The 19,893-nt window shown below is 41.4% G+C and overlaps 1 protein-coding gene across 2 annotated transcripts in view; it reads left to right on the top strand.

Annotated features, from left to right (window-relative positions):
• Nucleotides 1–2,409: 2,409 nt before the first annotated feature.
• Nucleotides 2,410–19,893, top strand: part of LOC128902108 (splicing regulatory glutamine/lysine-rich protein 1-like) — a 58,869-nt gene continuing 41,385 nt past the window's right edge. For both annotated transcript variants that reach the window (XM_054184489.1, XM_054184488.1), the window contains exon 1: nt 2,410–2,599. In XM_054184489.1, coding sequence (XP_054040464.1) covers nt 2,439–2,599 — 161 coding nt within the window. In that variant the 5' untranslated portion in view covers nt 2,410–2,438. The remainder of the gene's footprint in view (nt 2,600–19,893) is intronic.

The raw sequence follows: 19,893 nt of genomic DNA, 5'->3' as shown, positions 1-19,893 counted from the left end.
CTCTGTTTAAAGAAGGCTTTCTAATGTTTCTGTCTTTATCTTACCTCATTTACTTTCCATTCCCTAAGCATGGAAGCGCAGTACATGCAAAGACTTTTCTCCTGATCGTTTTAAACAGGTTTTACTGTAACCTCCTTCTGAATTGCAAATATTTTGCTACTGATACTTGCAATTAACATTTCCCAGTAAATGCTTTTTAAACCTTGTGGAAAGACCAGGAAATACAATCTTAGACAAAAGGTTAATAGTTGCTTTTGTTTAAGGACTTTACCTTTTTACACATAGGTAACACAGAATTTAAGTTTCGTGATCTCGTAAGGATAATGTATTGCTGCTGTTTTTCCAGAAGCTAAAAGGAAGAGGGAATGATGCAGTTTTAGGGGAAGATTATTTTCTATACACAGGAAAAAGCTGATTAATGAAACAAAAAAAAGTATGTTGTTGTAAGGGCAAGCAAATGCTCCATATTCTGAGATTTTCCCTGTAGCTCTAAAAAAAAAAATCCCACTTTTTTGTTTTCAGAAAGGATTGCTTATTTGTCCTCATGAACAGTCATATTGGTGATGCATGGATGGTTTATCATTTGTCATTTGCCTTCACAGTATCTGAAAACTGTGCTCACCGGGGGAACCCTATGAATTGCAAAGTCCCACTCAGTCTAATTTCTGGAGCAACTTTGAAGGAAAAGGAAAGAAGAAAGAGAATGTACTTGTTTTGACTATGCGATGGTTGCTGATAAATCAGTTCTCTTTGAAGCATAGTTTGCACCTGTTTTTACACATTAAGAATAGGAATTATTAAGTAATAACTTTCCTCTTCCAGGAAAGGTGTTAATGCATATTTTTGATAATTTAATGCAATGACTGTAAAGCTGTTCTCTCAAACACCCCATCAACTCTGGATAACTCTGCAATTGCAAAGGGCTTTCTGAAATCATGGTTAGAGTTCCAGGATTGGAGCTCAGTCAAAATCTATTGTTTGGATTGTCAGGAGATTGATGTTGGAATCCCCAGCTGGGAAAAGTTTAAGGCTTTCTGTGCTGCAGGCATGGAATACCTTGGTCTTTGCTCGTTAACCTGACATTATTGCTCATATGAGTAAGGTGAATGTAAAATGAAATTTACTGAATCAAAGTGCAACAATCCAGTTACTAAAAGTATAATAACAGGTGAGCAAAACTGAAAAGAAGCCCCTACATGTATTAATCCAGCAATTAGATCACAGCTAAAGTTTTCTCTTGGCCTACAGCATCCTGGACAAAGATGTTAAGGCATGTCTGTTAACCATCGAGTAGGGAGAAGATGATGTTAGGGTGCTGCTTGTACATTGATTCCCCTCCTGCATGTCTACCCATTTTATTTAACTCTTTTCCTCAATAGCTGTTTTTTTATTATAGGAGAGGGAGTGGCTCTTAAATACTTTTAAATTTTGAACAGTTTGGCTAAAACAGATTCATCGTTTGCTTCTGGCATTTTAATGGCAGCTTGCATGAACCAAGGCTTTCGGCACTGTTTCTTTTTTTTCTTGCTATTCTTCTGAAATCCAAATCATTTTTTTTCACATTATTGTTTTCCAAGCTAATTTTGTCCCGTGGTAGGGGCTGACAAATATAAAATTTAAACAGGGTTTTGCTTCTGTTCTGTTTTGGGGAAGGAAACCAGTAGCTCAGAATTTTGTATTTACTATTAAAGACTTTACCTGAGGTGGGGTATCCCAGTCAGTTCTGACAGCACAGAATTTTTCTATTTGTGAATTTTAGAGCTCATTTTTTCTGGTACCCTCCACTGAGAGATGCAAGGAAAGAGGACACAAATGTTCAAAGCAGTAATAGCTTCTACACCTCTGCTAACTGTCTTCAGATGAAATGTACTAGTCAAAACACAGGAAATCTTTATGTAATGATCCTATAGATAGAATAATCATACCATGAGTTTGCTAAAGGACAAGGAAACCATTTGACAAGGTACTCAGGCCCCGTTCGTGCAGGGATTAGTCAGATGCGCTCATAGCTGCACCTTCCTCACGTGTGATGGAGCTATCTAACCGCCTCAGTCAGCCCAGCAGAGTGCTGCGTGCGACGTCCGGGCTGTCGCGTTCGCGAGGAAGCGCTATGGGGGCGCCAGGACTGCTCCTTCCCGCGGCCACCTCCACTGGCAGCTTGGGGCGAGTAGCGTGTGCGTGAAGGGGGGGGACGCGGCCCCGCGCTGATCCCGCTCTGGCAACGACCGCCTGGCTGACTCCTTGGGAAACCGTGAGTCCCAGCCGGCACAGGAAGAACGGCTGCCCTCCCAGAAACATCTCCAGAGAGCAGTCGAGTTTGCCGCTAGAGCGTCCGCATGCTAGGACGCTCTGGCAGGTGCTGCGTGCTCTGTCGTCAGGCCCGCCTCTCTGGCTGTGTGTGGCACCGCCGCGAGCGGAGCAGTCGTGCAGGCTCCGCCATGATGAACAGCGGAGTGATCGGCGTACCGCTTGGTTTCCCCTTGGGCCCCACGTCTGTCATCCAGGTCACGAACCTGTCCTCGGCAGTGACCAGTGAGCAGATGCGGACTCTCTTCGGCTTCTTGGGAGATATCGAGGAGCTGCGCCTCTATCCCCCAGAGTAAGTAGGATCTGCGCCGGCCTCTGGAGCGATAGAGATTTAGGACGAGGAAGAGGCCTAGAGGGGTCGAGAGGATGGAGGGAAGAGGCAGAAAGCCCTATGTGCCATTTTGGGTGCGGGCACCGGAGTCTCCCGCACGGGATGGTGGTGGTGGTGGTGTCGGTGTCATGTGGTGTGTCATACACTCCTTTGTATGGGGCAGGAGCGTTAGGGGAAAGGGGCTTTGCCCAGCCCTAATATGGCGGCCCCGGTCCACAGGAGGGGAGCAGCCGTGGTATCTCTGGAGCGGCCTGTAGTAACACGGCAGATTTTGCGTTCTTGTGGTGGCGGCCAGGGCCGCGGCTACCCTGTGGGGTACCCGGTGGGGGCTGCCGACACAAGAGTCACAGCCGAAGCGCTTCCCCGGCGCAGGTCTTGTTTCCCCCCTTTTCCTGAAAACCTCTTTTCTGTGGCCCACCTTTCTCTTCGCTCGGACTCAGCTCAAGTGGAGAGGGATCGGGTGGGAGCGCCCCAGGCCCGACTCGCGCCCGGCTGGCTGCCAGGCGGGATCAACTCTTTGTTCGAAAGGGCTCTTTTCTCCTTCGAGAAAGGGCCGCTCGAACAGAAGCCAGCATAGCTGTTAACAGAGGAACGGTACCTGCCTCCGATAAGACGCTTGCAGTAAATGAAAGTTAATAACGGACATTACACGTTTCTCTAAATTGTAGCTGTCCTCATTATGTCAGCTGCATGCGAGGGATCCGCTCAGATGGGAGATAATATTGTTATTTTGCGAACCTTAGTGTTTCTTCCAAGCAGATGGCGGCCAACAGAACAGGGGAGGAAAAGAAAAATTTTTTCTTAATGCATCTGTTGTATTACAAAGTGAATGACAGACGTGCCCTTTCAAACCATTTATCTTTTCTTTTGCCTTATGAAAATTAAATAGGAATAGCAGAAAGGGGTAGGGGGAGTCATTCGCATCCATACTTCAATTTTAATACAAAGAAGGCAGAGGAATAAAATTTCATATTTTTTAAAACTAAATAGCAAAAAAGTTGGTATTTGTCCATTTTTATCTGTTACTAGATTATACTTAGCTAGTTTTGAATGATGACCATTCAGAAAAATTAAATGTGATTTTAATATGTATATAAAGTATATGTAGTAGGCATCCATTCACGTAAAGATAAAACAGCCTTACCAAGTTTTAAACACTCTTTAATAGATTTATGGTGATTTTTGTACGGTTTTCTAGGTTTTTACTTTTGACTTGTTCCACAATACACTTAATACACTTGTTTTCTCCTGACTTTAATATATTTTTTGTTATAGCTGTTGCTCTTATTTTTTCACTAAATTATATAGCAGATTTTAAAGTACATATTTTCTTGAAATTCATATACAAATAAAGTTTGTGCCTATGTATAAAATTTTGCCAGTTTGTGTATACACATAAAATATTAAAATCCAGTACCATAGCAGGGTTTGACTTGAAAATGTCAAGGTTATAATGCAGTAAACATCAGTTCTAAATGATTATTTTAGTTTTTAGAAATAGGATGTGGGATTGTGATTACTTATTTTACTCTTGGGTTTATTTGCAACTTTTATGCATAACTTTTAGAAATATGCATTTCCTTGACAAATAGTTCTGGACATTTGACCTGACTTTAAAATTATTACCTTGGAAAAAATTAAGTATTTAATCTAATGCCCTTCTTGTGAAACAGTAAAAACATGCTTCCTTTTGACTCTCTGAAAATATATTTTAATAATATTATGATAAGTTCAGAAAATAGTGTTTCATTGAAAAGTGCATGGATAGTAAAGGTATCCCAAGCAAAAAGATGCTCTAATAGATGCCTGCAATTTGTTAAAATTATTTTCTGCTCCTATTTTTTCCTTAGGTATTTCATTATTTAAGGCTTAGGGGTTTTTTGAAATAAATTCTTTCTATTAATTCAATTTAAAAGGAAGTTTGCTTTTTACATTAGAGTCAACAAAAATTCATGTCATCCCAGTCTTAGCTTTAAAAACACTTCTGTAAGCAATACAAACTTCTGGTGTATTCTAGAGGATGAATTTTGTTACCTTCATGGAACAGCAGGAAACTCACTTTTCAGTCCAGTTTCTAGCTGAAAAACATATTTCAGTAAATTGAATTAGTGAATTACATGTCTCATGGATTTTGACTACTGAATGACAAATATTAATATGCTCTTTTAAATTAATTTCATGCTGAGGAATAAGAGGAAAGTGACATGGTAGCTTTCAGTCGTTCCAGAATATTTGTGTTACCTAGGTTAAGTAAAAGTTTTCACTGAGATTGGGACCCCATTTGCTAGCCTTTGTACAGAAGCACATAGTTAAAAAAAACTATTCTTTTAATATTATCTATTTTATAGATAAAGCGATGTGGTGAAATAAAGTTACATGTTGCATTGTGTAGAATTGTAACCTGTTTTCTCTCTAATTCTGTATTGCAAATATTCAGCGTACACACAAAATATTTTTACTTAGTCAAGCATGAGTTTGCAGAACAGAGTGAAGTTGTGTTCTCTTCTGTATGCATCATCTCATGTATTAAAAAAAAGGGTGTTCAAGTTAAGAAATTTACTGTAATATTTGTAACCCTATTGCCTTTGCTGGGCATGTTTATTTCTAATGGATATGAACTTGTAGTTCTGTTGATGCTCAACAGTAAACAGAATATATAGACATATGTACATGCATACACACACTTTATAAAGCATATAAACTCCCCTTTTTCTAATCCAGCATTATGGTCTTTACAAATAAAAGTATAAATTATCCTTCACCTCTTCCAAATCAGTCACGTTTGTCAGCCTTCTACTTTTCCCCTTAATCTGCTGAAGTCTAATCCATAAAATCTGTTTGTATTAAATACTCAATTTTTTTAATAACAAAACTACTTTTTTTGATTGAAAGGAAATAAATCTTATTCTGGTATTTGGTCAAGGACATGGAACATTTTGGAGCATTGCTCTTGATAATTTAATTTCTTTTCAAAATATTTTTCCCATTCTTGGAAGATGCAGCATTACATGTTAATTTTGGATTTTTTTTTCTTCCTAATCCTCTCATATTTTGCTCTGTCAGAGCAATCCAAGAGGTTTGTAGAAGCAGTGAACTTGATCAGGTGATCATTTCAACCTTATAGGAAATTCCTTTGATAACACTGTTCCACTGTAATTCATTGTGCAGTGCCCTACTGCTGAGTTGAATGAAAAAAAAAAAGAGAAAGTTTATGACTTACTGGGAATGTAATGACTTACTGGGATGATATATCTGGCACCTATAGATTCTTCAATGATTGTAGAACAAAGTATAGGGCTGTGCTATAGTTGTCTGAACTAGCATTCCTTTTTATCCATTTTCTACTTTTCTCCAGTCTCCTGTCATTATATGTCCCTTGGTTTTATAGGATGCAACAGAGAATTTCTTAAAAAAAAACAAACAGGAAGTCTCAATTGCTTAATATAATTACTTACATTAAATAGGTTACATTAAATAGAAAGCATTTTCATGTTAGATTAGTCCACTTAAAGTTCTTGTAAGCATGCAAAATGAGAAACCACCTCAGTTTTTTAATGCATTAAATAAAATGCGGGTTCTTTAACGTGACTCTTCAGTATTCCTAGTGAGCTTCATGAACCTGTTGACTTTTCCCAGCAATTAATATCTTTAAGACTGTGGTTTTAAAGTAGCAGTTTCTTTTAGGGTCCTTTATTTTGTATACTGAATTGATTGGGAGGACTTTTATGAATGTTGAGTTAAATCACACCATGTTCTTTGGTATTTTGTCACTTCATGTTTTATCTTCATTCATCAAAGCCCTTCAGTTTCTTCAGTCGCTGCTCATCAGACATCCCTTTAAGAAGGATGGATTTCATACCTGTCATGTTCCTGAAAGTTTAGGTCTCCATGAGGAAGTATCTGTCTTGTATTGGAGGCTTTCACACTTTATGCAGATGGCAGTAAATGCTACTTTATTGTCATTTTCCAAAGAGGCCTGTGTGAACTGTGTGAGAAACACTCCTTATCTAATAACAGTGGCTCAGGCAGTGAACCATACGAAAGCACACTTTGTTCGGGTGACCTAGCAAGTAGGCACCCTTTTGGTTCTTGAAACATACCTTTTTATTTCCTAATCCCGGCCGAATTTTTCCCTCTCCTGTTTCCCATTGATGCCGTGAAATGCCAAAATTAAGACTCAATAGCCTTGGTGACTATTAAGCAGGCATTCTTTATTGCAGCGCCAGGCGCACAGGGGATTGGTCCACCTAATGTGCACACCGACTGATTTAGATGTACGGTTTACATACATACTATGTATGCATAGTCACTAGTTTTCCAAGAAATGATTACGAATTCATTAACTCACTATTACAGGTTACTGCCCACTCCCACATGCGCACTAGAGTCTCTCGGTGGTCTTCAGAGACATCTGGTGGTCATTTACTTCCTCCACTCCTCTTCATCATCGTGACCTTGTGGGTGAACTGCAGGCCTCTACTCCTTTATTCTTGCTGGTGCATCAAAAGTGTTAGCTTTGACTAGTCTCTGCATACCTCAGTAACCCTGGGCCCCTTGTTCTGAGAGATAAGCTTCTACTACAAGGTTATATTGTCCTAAAGCATTCTTTCTTAAAAAATAGGAGATAAGTTCTGACATTTAGTACTACAACTGTTGCATCTGCTCTTTGTACAGCCTTAAGGCACCCAGTCTCTTAAATTAAGCTCCTACTTCAATTAGTTTACAGCTTTAATGTATCAAACCCTACTTTACCATTGGTTAGGTACTCCAGGGTTCACAGTCTGTCCGAGGCGCCTAAAATCCTTCCCGGATGTCCTGCCTCTGTTTACTTCTCCTTATGCTACACCTAAAGGGATTATCTGACTAGTTTATTTCTTTCCTTTTTGGTAAAAAAATTGCTCAATGTCATTAGCCCTGGTTAAATGTTTGACTACCCTTCTAGACACTAATCCAGTAGGAATCAGTTTGTCCTTTTGTCTGTGGGATAAGAGATGTTCTACAAGCCTCTGCTGGAGCCTCTTTGTCTTAGTCATTCCCTTATCATGTCACCTCTGATGGAAAAATGGCTTTTCTCCGTTGCAAAAACAATACCTGCCTTTCTTACAACTGTGAGTAGTCCACTTTCAGATTCATCGTTGAGGGCGTTGGAAAGTTGTTTTCGTATGATCATCCTGATTTTAGCTAAGCCTTCATTGGCACTGAAAGCAATATTTCTTTTTATTGAAAAAGCATTAACATTAATCATCTTTCAGTGCGTCAGAGATGCTTGTTACTCGTGGCTGTTTGTGTTTACCTATTTTCTTACAAGAAAATTTTAAATTTGACTTGATTGTACAACTATATACTGTTCTGCTCTCTGGAAGGCTTTCCATTGAAACTTTATTCTAAAAATTGAAAGCACTTACTTGATGAATAACATCAGTAAACAAGTATGTTATGTGGAGGTGGGAAAAGAGGTGTTGGTTTTTTTATCTGCTCATTTTACTCTTAAGTAATTTGTATTTGATTATCAAATCTTAAAGAGACTAGCTGAGTTTATGTTTTATCATACTGCAACTCTCTGCTGGTTTAAAATGTGTGTCAAAAACTTGCCTGAGATATTTCATGAGTTTAACCCTTTCATTATAAGACTTGTCTCTTAAAGACTGCTGTAGGTGGCTTTCAGTGCTTAAAGACCCTTTTATTCCATTTTGTTGCTATTGACAAGCATTTTGATCACCTCTTCTTCCCTGTCCCATAAACAGAGCTTTAGCCCTGAGAAGAAGGATATTCAGAGAATTTGCGTACTTTTATTTTTACCAACTGCTCAGAAATGAAAGTTAGGGATGATTGAAAAATCCTTTAAGAAAATAGGATTTCTATGTTGTTGTTGTTTTTTAATTTACTATATGTCCTGGTTCCGGTGGGGATAGGGTTAATTTTTCCTGGTATTCCATGCCATGTGAGCCACGCCCACCCTGAGCTGCCGGGGGAGGGGGCAGGAAGTTGCTGCTTAAAAGCGGGCTGGGGCGTCCGGGGTCGGCTGGCGAGCGGTGGGGGAGCGGCGGTTCCGTAATCGTGTTTGTATATTCCCCTATCCGTGTTGTTGTTGTTGTTTGCCTGTTCCCTTTGCTGTTCTGTTAAACTGCCTTTGTCTCAACCCAAGAGTCTTGCCTTTTCTTACGATTCTTTCTGTATTAGGAAGGCGCGAGCGAGCGGCACGTGGTTCTTTGTTGCCGTTTGAGGCTAAACCACGACACTATAGTATTATATAGTATAGTATTTTCCCTTTTGCTTACATCTTGAGGAAAATAGGATGACTGAATTGCAGGTTTCCTGAAGCTAGAATTAAATATCATAAAGAAAAGTTAAAGGTGTATATGAAAATGAATTGGAAAATTATGGTTAGATAGAATGAAACAGTCAACAAGAACAGAAAATAATATTACAGCCACAGCCTGTGTTAAGAGAATTAGTTTATGTACTAAGAGTTGTTATTACGTCAGGGCCTCGGTGTGGATTTGCCACTTCTGTGTAGAAGAGGGTGGCTTTAGTGGGGCTTCGCTGTCAGCTTCAGTGATATTTTGTCATCAAAGTCTGAGGAAAAACTCCTGAAGTTTTGAATATCTGTGTATGGTCCTGATTTGGCTAGACATCCGAATTCCCATGTTGAGAATGGAGAATTGCTGTCATTGTTTAACAGATGCTCTCCTCAGATTGCCATTTGCAAAACTTTCAGTGCTTATTGAGTTTTCTTAAGTGGGAATACACAGAGGCCATTAAGGGGAGGTAGGAGGGTGGCTGAATTTTTGGTGGAATGAATTGTTTGAAAGCAGGGAGGCACAAACTGTCTGCATTAGGTGTTGAAAGCCCTGCTATAATACTGTTTGCTTCCAGATGTTCTGGAGCGGTCTTGGAGGCTAGCACACATGAGTGTTTCTTAGACATCGTTATATCCTGCAGTGACTGCAGTATAGATAATGCCTTTGAGATAAAACACATAGAGCCTTATTTAAATGTGATCTGCACAATTATTTCAGAACATCTTATTTTGATAGGTTATTCATTTCTGTTGTTGTCTCCTCCACCATCACTCCCCTGAAAAAATTTGGACCCTTAGAGGGATGTTTTGTAGCCTTTTATTTGATTTTTTTTTTTTTACTGTAGCTTTCTGAATAGGTCATTCTTATGTTTTTGGTTTATTGTTGTTCTGTTGGGTGTTACTGTCTCCCTACAAAGGAAAACAAAAATGGCAGAAACATCTGAATACTATTCAGATCTTTATTTCCTTTTTGAGTTTTCTTGCTTTCCTAAAGAAACTGGATTATAGTAACCTTAAATCAGAGATGTTGGACTAGCTTTTTTGCATCAGTGCTTTGTAACCCTAGGAAGAAGACTATGACTCTACCTCAATTCAGCCTTAGAAAAGGTTGGCAGAAAAAAATGGGACAAAAGGAATTAAAACAGAATAGGACTTTTCTGTTTTAAGAAAGACTTCCTACAAAGCCTACTGGGGAAGTTTAGGAGGCCCACTTCGTAAAAGGAGAGGATCCAATCACTGTGAAACCTTTTAGAATTTTAGATTTCTTGGATCTTAATCATCTCCCTTGATGTAGATGCAGCATTGATGTGTTTTCAGCAGAGGTGGTCTCCTTATAAGAGAATTTCTTCTCTTCACTTCTCCAGTGAATTGCATATCAGCTTAACCTTGAGAAAACACTTTGTACCAAGACTTCTTTTTAGAGCTTTGTTGCAGTAGTGTTCTGATGTTAATATTTTTAAACATATTTTTCAGATAGCTTTTGTGATTGAAATCCAGGAAATACAGGGGGGGGAAATGTGCGAAATAAGTTTCGGTCCGAATGAAATAGGCTCAGGCAGAATCCTCTGTGAAGCACATTTTTATTCACGTTCTTGCAAGAGCGGGTGACCTAGCAAGTAGGCACACCTTCAGTTCTTGAAACACACCTTTTTATTTCCGAATCCTGGCCGAATTTTTCCCTCCCCTGTTTTTTCCCATTGGTTAGGTACTCCAGGGTTCACAGTCTGTCCGAGGCGCCTAAAATCCTTCCCGGATGTCCTGCCTCTGTTTACTTCTCCTTATGCTACACCTAAAGGGATTATCTGACTAGTTTATTTCTTTCCTTTTTGGTAAAAGATTGTTCAATGTCATTAGCCCTGGTTAAATGTTTGACTCCCCTTCTAGACACTAATCCAGTAGGAATCAGTTTGTCCTTTTGTCTGTGTGATGAGAGATGTTCTACAAGCCTCTGCTGGAGCCTCTTTGTCTTAGTCATTCCCTTATCGTGTCACCTCTGATGGAAACGGCTTTTCTCCTCTGCAAAAGCAATACCTCCCTTTCTTACAATTTCCCCCTTTCCTTTTTCATAATCTTATTGTCTTTTGCATTTCTAGGGCATGGTTCCATATGAGGCCTCTAGGGCTGACAGCATGATGTTACATTATTCTTCTTCTTGAGAGTTTTTATTCTAGATGAAGCATTTTCCCAGGGTATGGGGGAGGGTCTACTTCCATTTGTTTCATTAGGGCAGTTTCAATTAATCGTTGAACTAATCCTCGCACACAGGGAATGATACAGCATCCTACAGCCACTAACATTCCCGCTACCATTATAAGAGAAGTCAATATTGATACCACCATACCTTTCCATTTCCCAAACCAGGAATCCAGCCAACCTGTCAGTGAGGTGTCTATTCCGGAGTTCTCAGCTAACTCATCAGCTAGAGTGGTGAGCCCTTGAAGGGCTTTAGTTATAGTACCATCTGGAGCTGGATTGTTGGGGATGAAGGTACAGCACCAATTCCCTAACATTATGCTCACACCTCCCTTCTCTGCTAAGATCATGTCCAGGGCGATCCTATTTTCCCATGCCATTCAGCTGGTTGCATCCAATTGTTCAGCTATTCCTTTCAATGCATCCCTGGTATAATTAATAAACCTCTGTTGGTTACAGTAAATATAATTTATCCAATCTACATTTTTGTTTATAGTTACCCACCAGAAAAAGACAGACTCGAATCCTGCTCCTATCCGATTCCTTCCTTTGTGTTCATCTGGGACTCCTCTAGGGACTCCAATGGGATCTATATATATCCATTCATCAAAGGATACACCCAAACTTCTTTTTACTCTATTGCCTGAGATCAGGGTTCCTGTTCCTTTTTCAAATGCTAGGGTGAATGGTATTGCCAATTGTACCATTCCACATGGACCTTTCCAGTTAGCCAGCAACACAGATCGCAAGGTCTTCCCTCCACAATACCACCAGAGATCCACCCGAGGCACTCGTATCGCTGAGTAGTTTCCTTTCACATCCTTGGTCACATTCAGAGTTTCAGTGCACAGGGTAAATCCCCCCACAGGTCTGGCAGCCTTCACACCCTGCCGTGAGAGGCACGCTGGATGGTTACCAATCGCTGTGGAAAATGCTGGTGGCACTTTAACATCCCTAGATTCCAAGGCAGGAAACAGTAAGGAAAGTGAATGCCAGGTCTCATTTCCCCAGGCGGTCCTTTCTTGGTATAATGCTATCATACACCACATCCCTACGGAATCTTTCGTCCACCCTAAGGGAAAAGGGACGACCTGTGCTGTGGGCCTTCCTGAGGCACAAGCATAGCGATTGCTTTGGTTCAAACTACTAACGGTATATTTTACCCATTCTACCCAAGCATTTGTCTCACTGTTCCCTGTCTCAATCCCAAATGTTTGTCTAAGATCTTTAATCTCAGTAACTGTTACCAAAGCTGGATCATTCAGTGGTTCCTACTGTTGTATTACTGGGAGTTTTAGTAGTCATAGTTGTCCCTTCTGCTTAACTGCTATTTTCCAGTGTGTCTATTCTAAATCTTCCCCTTGGATCTCTTCCAGACACATCTGCTCCTATTCCATACATTAGGTTAGCCGTATCATCCCCCTGGGTTATAGTTATCAACAGAGGATTACATTCTAAAAGGCCACACTCTGGGGAAGGTGATCCTTTGTAAAAATGTATTTTCTTTTTGAGAGGGTAATAATAAGACTTGATCCACTTATCAACGGTCCACCCTCCAATTTGGGTGGTCCACCACACTCCATTGGTCACAAGGTGTAGCCTCGTGATATCCCTCTGCGACCCTCCAAGTTTCTGGGCACAGGTAACTTGTTTTCACCACTCAACCATCTTTGGGCCTCTGGATTCCCACACTTCAGTACTTGACAGGCATCAAAGCGTACAGTCTGTGGGGTATTTCCTTTAGTGATATTTATGGTAGGTCTAACCGGGTAATCTGGGTGTGCACTTCGTATGTGATCTAGGCGTACAACACCACCCCTATGACCAGTATCATCGCAAAATGCTTCTTAAAATTCATGCCGTACACAGATTTATATCTCCCGACTGGATCATCCTGCCCTAACCCACGGCTCATTGTCTCTTTAGGGTTACTCGCAGCGGGCTGTCAGTAGAATGTACAGTCCACTGTTCCACTGGATCTGTTGGTGGGGGTTCAACGGGTTCTTTTAGCTGAGTGTAGTGAGTCCAACCCCTGTCGGCCGTCCTCACTGCAGTCTCAGTGGTCAGTAACTCTTGGAACGGGCCTTCCCATTCTGGTTGGAGCTTGGTTTCCTTCCAGGATTTGATCAAGACCCAATCTCCTGGTCGGAAGGCATGGACTGCAAATTCCAATGGGTGGAGTTTGAGCAAGTCCTTTATTTCTGAGGAGAGAGAAAGAAGACGACAACCCCAGTATACAGTTCTTAAGAAACACATCTTTAGTTTCAAAAGTGGGCAAGTCTTCTCTGTTACCCATATAAGGTAGTTCAAAAAGCATCTCATAGGGCAAGAGACCTGTATCTTTTCTAGAAGTCTGGATCCTCAACAATGCTATTGGTAAACATTTAGTCCATGGTAATTTGGTTTCTAAAATCAGTTTCAACAACGGTCTCTTAATGGTCTGGTTCATCCTCAACTTTTCCTGATGATGGGGGATGCTAGGGGATGTGAAATTCCCACACTATTCCTAAACTTTCCACAATTCCTTGAAGGATTTTAGAAGTAAAATGACTGCCCTGATCTGAGTTTATATTCTCCACTAACCCGTATCTGGGAATAATTTGTTCTAGTATTATCTTAATTACCCCTGCTGCAGTAGCTGACACCAAGGGGTAGGCTTCCACCCATCCAGTAAGGCGGTCCACCGGGACTAAAAGATCTTTTAGCCTGCCTGTTGGTGGTAGTTCAGTGAAGTCTACCTGTATACTTTGGAACGGTCTCAAGCTGGGCTCTCCTCCTCCTGAAGGTTGCTTTCTCAAGCCTTTCTTGTTTGCTTTCTTACAAATAATACATCCCTCACAAATTTGTTTGGCTATTGTGTATATGCCAAAGCACTTGTACTTCCACAAAACTATTCGCACATTGCATGCGATCCCCAATGGCTTCCCTGTTGTAACACTGTCACTATTTCTCTCATTGTTTGTTGACCATTTCCCTTCCATCAGCCAGAATCCATTCACCACATTTCTCCACTGCCCCTGCTTCTGTCATTGCTTCTCCTGCCCCAAGGCCGCCTCTTTTGCCACCTTGTCCACCAATCTGTTTTCCCTTGCGGTAATTGAATTGCCTCTCTGGTGACCTGTAACATGTAAAGCTGCTATTTCACTTGGTATTAATATATTAGCTAACACCTGCTTTGTAAGTTCTTAGTGTAAAAGTTCTTTCCCTTTGCTATTTATTAGTCCTCATTCTTCCCAAATTTTACCAAAGGTATGTACTACCCCAAAGGCATAGCGAGAGTCTGTATATATTGTTCCTTCCCCTTTCTCCAGTTAATTTAAGTGCCTGGTTTAAGGTATACATCTCACATGTTTGAGCAGACCATGCACTAGGTAATTTTTCAGATGCTTTTACTTGTTGGTGTCGTGTTAAAAGGACTGTAGTTTTGATACTTGTCTGTCAGTGTCCCAGGACTTTCACTGATTTACTATCAGAGTCCCACCAAAGGACTTCCACTGAATCAGATTCACAAATAATCAAAATTAGTTATTTTATTGAGAGCAACAGTCGCAGATTCAAGATTGCCGTTGATAAATTCACTGACTATAATAGCGCTAATTACTTAAGGTTAATATTGCTAGCAAAAATAATGATAGTACAACAACCCGGGGCAACATTCACCAGAGGGTGAAAGGCGCAGCGCTTACCCAGAAAGGCGTCCCTGCCTGGGGTGGAGGGAGAGAACACAGCCCATGGACTGGCCCGTCAGGTATCAAGTTTCTTCTCTCCCAATTTAACAGTCATTTTCTCCATCCTTTTATCCCCAAAATTACGAGGTTTCCCTCCCCTAGGTGACGTGTAGTATGATTTGGGTGGAGAGACGAGTGCTATAGTCATATATGTTTAGCATGATCTCTAAAATCTTCATTAGCATGTACAGGGGTGTCAACTTTAATATGCATTTCACAGGTAATGAGGCAAAGGTCAATTACCGGGCATGGGAGCCTCTCAAGGAAACAAAGAGCTACACAAGGTCTCTGTTATCTTGATTTTACTGTCTCTGCTGAGGAAAAGCAGGGCTGTCCTGGCTCCCCAAGACTACCCCGTCATTTGTCATTTATGTATCCTGTGATAGCCGGACAGGCCTTCACTCCCCTGGGCTGCACAAGAGATAGCAAAGCCAGTCTTAATTGCTCTTTGAGCACAGAGACTTCACCTCATTATCCAAATTCCACAGTTGACTCACTCCATGCACCACCGCATATCCATTACACCTCTTTCCTTCTGTCACTCTTGAAGAACCGTCTACGAACAAATGAAGACCCCCAGATAGGGGTTCTTCCCTTAAGTCAGGTTGTATCCTAGTCTGGTACTCAATTTACATCTAAGCATTCGTGTGTAAGTTCTTCATCCTTTGCCTCTATTTTTTTTTCACAAAAAGCTCGCTGGGTTAAGGCAAGGGCTGGTAGTTAAAATCAAATCATCCTTTTCAATTAAAATTCCTTCATACTTCAGTATTCTTGAATTGGTTAGCCGTTTTCCCATGGTTTGGGCTAAAATGGTTTTTACTTGGTGAGGGGTGCTAACTTCTATCATTCCCCTGGCCACCCTCGGGAGACCAGATCTAAGAGTTTAGATAATAGGCCACTGGCTGCTGCTTATCCCCCCCACTCTTGAGTTCCTAACGCAGCCCCTTTGTCTACAGTTACAAATAGTTGAAAAGGTTTCTCCAAAGAAGGTAAGGCTAAAACTGGAGCTCTGATTAGGCTCTGTTTTAAATCTTCCACTAAATCCTCCTCTTCTTCTGTCCAAACCAATACATTTGGTTCTTCAGCTAACAGTTTGGAATGTAGTCCTTTAGTCTTTTGAGCATACCCCTCTATCCACAGTCTACAGTCCCCAGTCAGCCCCCAAAATTTTCTCAGTTCCCTCTTGGTCTTTGGCAGAGGTACGTCTACTATTCCTTTGATCCTCTCAGGATTTATAGGATTTATTTTTCTACTCCCTTCACTGACTAGATGTCCCAAGCACTTCACTTCTGTTTCCACATATTGCAATTTTATGGGGCTTTTTTTGTTGTTTTTTTTTTTTTGAGACCCTCAAACCTTGCTGTCCCAAAAAGTTCAGTAACCCATTCGTGGCTTCTTTTACCCTGCCTTCTTCCTCCCCAGATACCAATAATCATCCACATACTGAAGCAGGGCTACTCCCAATGGAGGGCTGAATTGTTCAAGCACTTGTTCTAACACTTGCCCAAACAAATTAGGGGATTCTGTAAATCCCACAATGATAACACCCTACCGGTGAACCTCGAGCTGCCGGTAGGAGTGGTCGGGGCAGTCCTCTTCCCCGTCCTCGTCCCCTGTTATTCACCCCTCTTCCTCGCCCCCAAGTAACAGTCTAAGGGGTCCCACTTCGGGGATTCAATTTCTTTGTCGATTGAAACATCACCGACAGTCTGGGCTGGGAACATATAAAATGGATTTGGGCGTCCCCGAATCCTGAATCTATTCATCTTGACCCAGCAAAAAGCATATTCATTCACCTTCTTCTAATTCCTTATTATTCCTTATTATTCACAGACATGTTTAAAGTCTGACAGACCCGGTCTTCATCAGATCCAAATTTGGGCCAAAATACACTAGGAGGTCTTATGGGTTCTTTGGTCCAAACAAATGCAAATGCAAACATGTCCCCCCTGGGACACCCCGAAGATCTCCCGTGATGGACACGGGACCCCCAGGGATGTCCCCAGGATGCCCCCCCCAGACACCCCTGGGATCCTCTAAGACAGACACAGGACCCCCTAGGACACCCCTGAGACCCCCCCCCCAGGATGTCCACGGGCCCCCTCCCCCGTCCGCCCCCAGCCCCTCCGGGACGCGGTCCGAACAAAACAAATCATTTTCTTTTTATCTTTATCCCTTGTACAAGAAGAATCATTCCAAAACCTCAACATTCTCCCCTAGAGGACTGTCTGGGGAAATGTTCCCGGGGTCTTTCTTAGTATCCCCTTTCTCATCCCTAGGCCTAGAATCCTTATTTCCCATTCTGAACAGAGACTTTTCTTACATCCCTTCCTTTTGCTTTGTCCTTCTCCAGCTGCGCCCCTCGCGGGACTACAGAACCACAGATTCAGATTCCACACTCGCTTCGTACCGCAGTACGTCTCAGTCACTCACACACAAGTCCCTTAGAATGTCCCCGACCACCAAGGCAATACTTTAACAGTCCGATTTTTCTTACCTTGGTCTGTGCACGGAGTTGCCTGGTCGTACTCTCTGTGCCTACTGCACCTATCCCTTTTCCCCCTGGGGTTCACAGAGTCTGCTGTACAACTGGGTCTCGAGATCTTAGTCGATTCCTCCCAGAATCCCTGCCGACGATCCACGAGACTGTTGAAATCAACAGGACGCGTCTTCCCGTCCTTCGGTGACAGGGACTCCCAAGAAGACGACTTCTGCTCCTGTACGAGCCCCCAAATTGTGAGAAACAAGTTCCAGTCCGAATGAAATAGGCTCAGGCAGAATCCTCTGTGAAGCACGTTTTTATTCACGTTCTTGCAAGAGCGGGTGACCTAGCAAGTAGGCACACTTTCAGTTCTTGAAACACACCTTTTTATTTCCGAATCCTGGCCGAATTTTTCCCTCCCCTGTTTTTTCCCATTGGTTAGGCACTCCAGGGTTCACAGCCTGTTCGAGGCGCCTAAAATCCTTCCCGGATGTCCTGCCTCTGTTTACTTCTCCTTATGCTACACCTAAAGGGATTATCTGACTAGTTTATTTCTTTCCTTTTTGGTAAAAGACTGCTCAATGTCATTAGCCCTGGTTAAATGTTTGACTCCCCTTCTAGACACTAATCCAGTAGGAATCAGTTTGTCCTTTTGTCTGTGTGATGAGAGATGTTCTACAAGCCTCTGCTGGAGCCTCTTTGTCTTAGTCATTCCCTTATCATGCCACCTCTGATGGAAACGGCTTTTCTCCTCTGCAAAAGCAATACCTGCCTTTCTTACAGAAATATTATAAAAAATATACTTGTCATAGCTGGCTCTATAGATGTTGAAATTTATAAGGATTATTTATGGGGCTTGGAACTGCCTGGAACAGAATTATGTTTTTGAGTTAGCAATGAAAACAAAAAAGGAGAAAGCTAAGAGATGTTAGAAGTCTGGACCACAGAATCTTCAGTGGAGGCTTCAGCCATTTTAGTTGTAACACTGGCATGTGTATTTAAAAACAAACAAATCACACAACAACAAAACCCCCAAAACACCCTTCCCCCCAAACCCATGCACACAGATGCCCTTCCACCCCCCCAAACCAAAACAAACAAAAAAACCCTTGTGACCATTAAAAAAAATAAAAATCTTTGCAGTGAGCAAAGTCTGACTCTTCAGAATATGTAAGATTACAAGTTGTATGCAAACATTTCTGCTGAGTACTGAGAAAGATATAGCTCTTTGTCAGCTCTGATGGAAAGTGTGCTGAACCAAGACCTTACAGATGGCTCAGAAGCCATTTTATACATTTTTATGGTTTGAAGAACCCACAACAATTTATTGTTGTTTAGACAATTATTCTATTACCCGATGACCCCCTCCCCACCCAGGAAGGGGAATCAGGGAAAAAACAAGGAAACCTGAGGGTTGAAATATAAACAGATTTAATAGGATAAGACTAAATAATTCACATTAATAATACTAAAGAACCAGTATTGATCCTGATACCAAGCCTTGTAAAATATACAAGGATTATACTCAGCCAATTATATCAGCAGGAAGCTGTGCACTCCCAGCAGTGGACAGCAAATGTCAGACACTGCAAGCACTACGGCTTTGGGAGGAAGGGAAGGCCTCAGGGGTCTGGCACCGGGGGAAGAAGTTTTCAGGATTGCAGCCATTAAGAGAGAGAGAGAGCACTTTGCAGCAAACTTTCTAATTTATATTGAATGTGATGTTTATGGTTTGAAATAATCCTGTTGGCCAGGTTGAGTCAAGTGCCCAGGCCTCACTCCTCCTCATCCCTGCACCTGGCTAGCTCGACAACACCGAGACCTTGAAACCCACATACCATAGCTGGCTATAAAGTAAATATTTTCATGAATTCAGACACTAGAGTCTTCTAAAAATGCAGTTTTCCCCAGCATTAGAAGAGACCTTACTGAAAAGTAAAATTACTGAAAGAGTAATTAGTCCTGTGTCACTCAAACCAGGACATACATTTATTTCCTTCCTGAACGTGAAAGCTTGAAACTGTGGAACATTGTCTGCTACAGACAAACTAAATGGACAGAAGAAATGTAGTCACCTTGCAATGTTTTTCTAAATTGTATAAGATTGATTTTTCATATTTATGTTTCTCCCTCTCCCTGTTTATTTTGCTTCCTCAATGTCTCCAGTTTCACAGAATTTTACATCATAAATGCTTCTGATTGCCATTCTGAAATTGTCTGGCTCTCTAGATATTTTACCCAGATCTTACCTTTCTGGTAACCAGAAATGTACCAATCTGCGTGCCTCAGACTAAGTTCCTGGTTCATTTATGCAATTAATATGATGAAATAATGTGTCTAAAACTTCTGAGTTTGTATGTAAATACTAAAGCCTAATTAGTTCCATACAACAACTTTGGGAGTACCTGCTTGGAATTTGAGGGACTACAAGATGGATTGGGCTATACTTGAACTGCTTCTGGTACTTCCAGAAAGTTGACAAGTGTTTCAGTTGAGGGAGGGTCAGGATTAAACAGTTCATGCAGTATATTTTCTGTCATTTACTGCTTTG

Source organism: Rissa tridactyla, chromosome W (assembly GCF_028500815.1).
Source record: "Rissa tridactyla isolate bRisTri1 chromosome W, bRisTri1.patW.cur.20221130, whole genome shotgun sequence".
In the NCBI taxonomy this organism is placed as follows: domain Eukaryota; kingdom Metazoa; phylum Chordata; class Aves; order Charadriiformes; family Laridae; genus Rissa; species Rissa tridactyla.
Note: the sequence above shows the minus strand (reverse complement) of the source record. Positions and strands in the feature narration are given on the sequence as shown.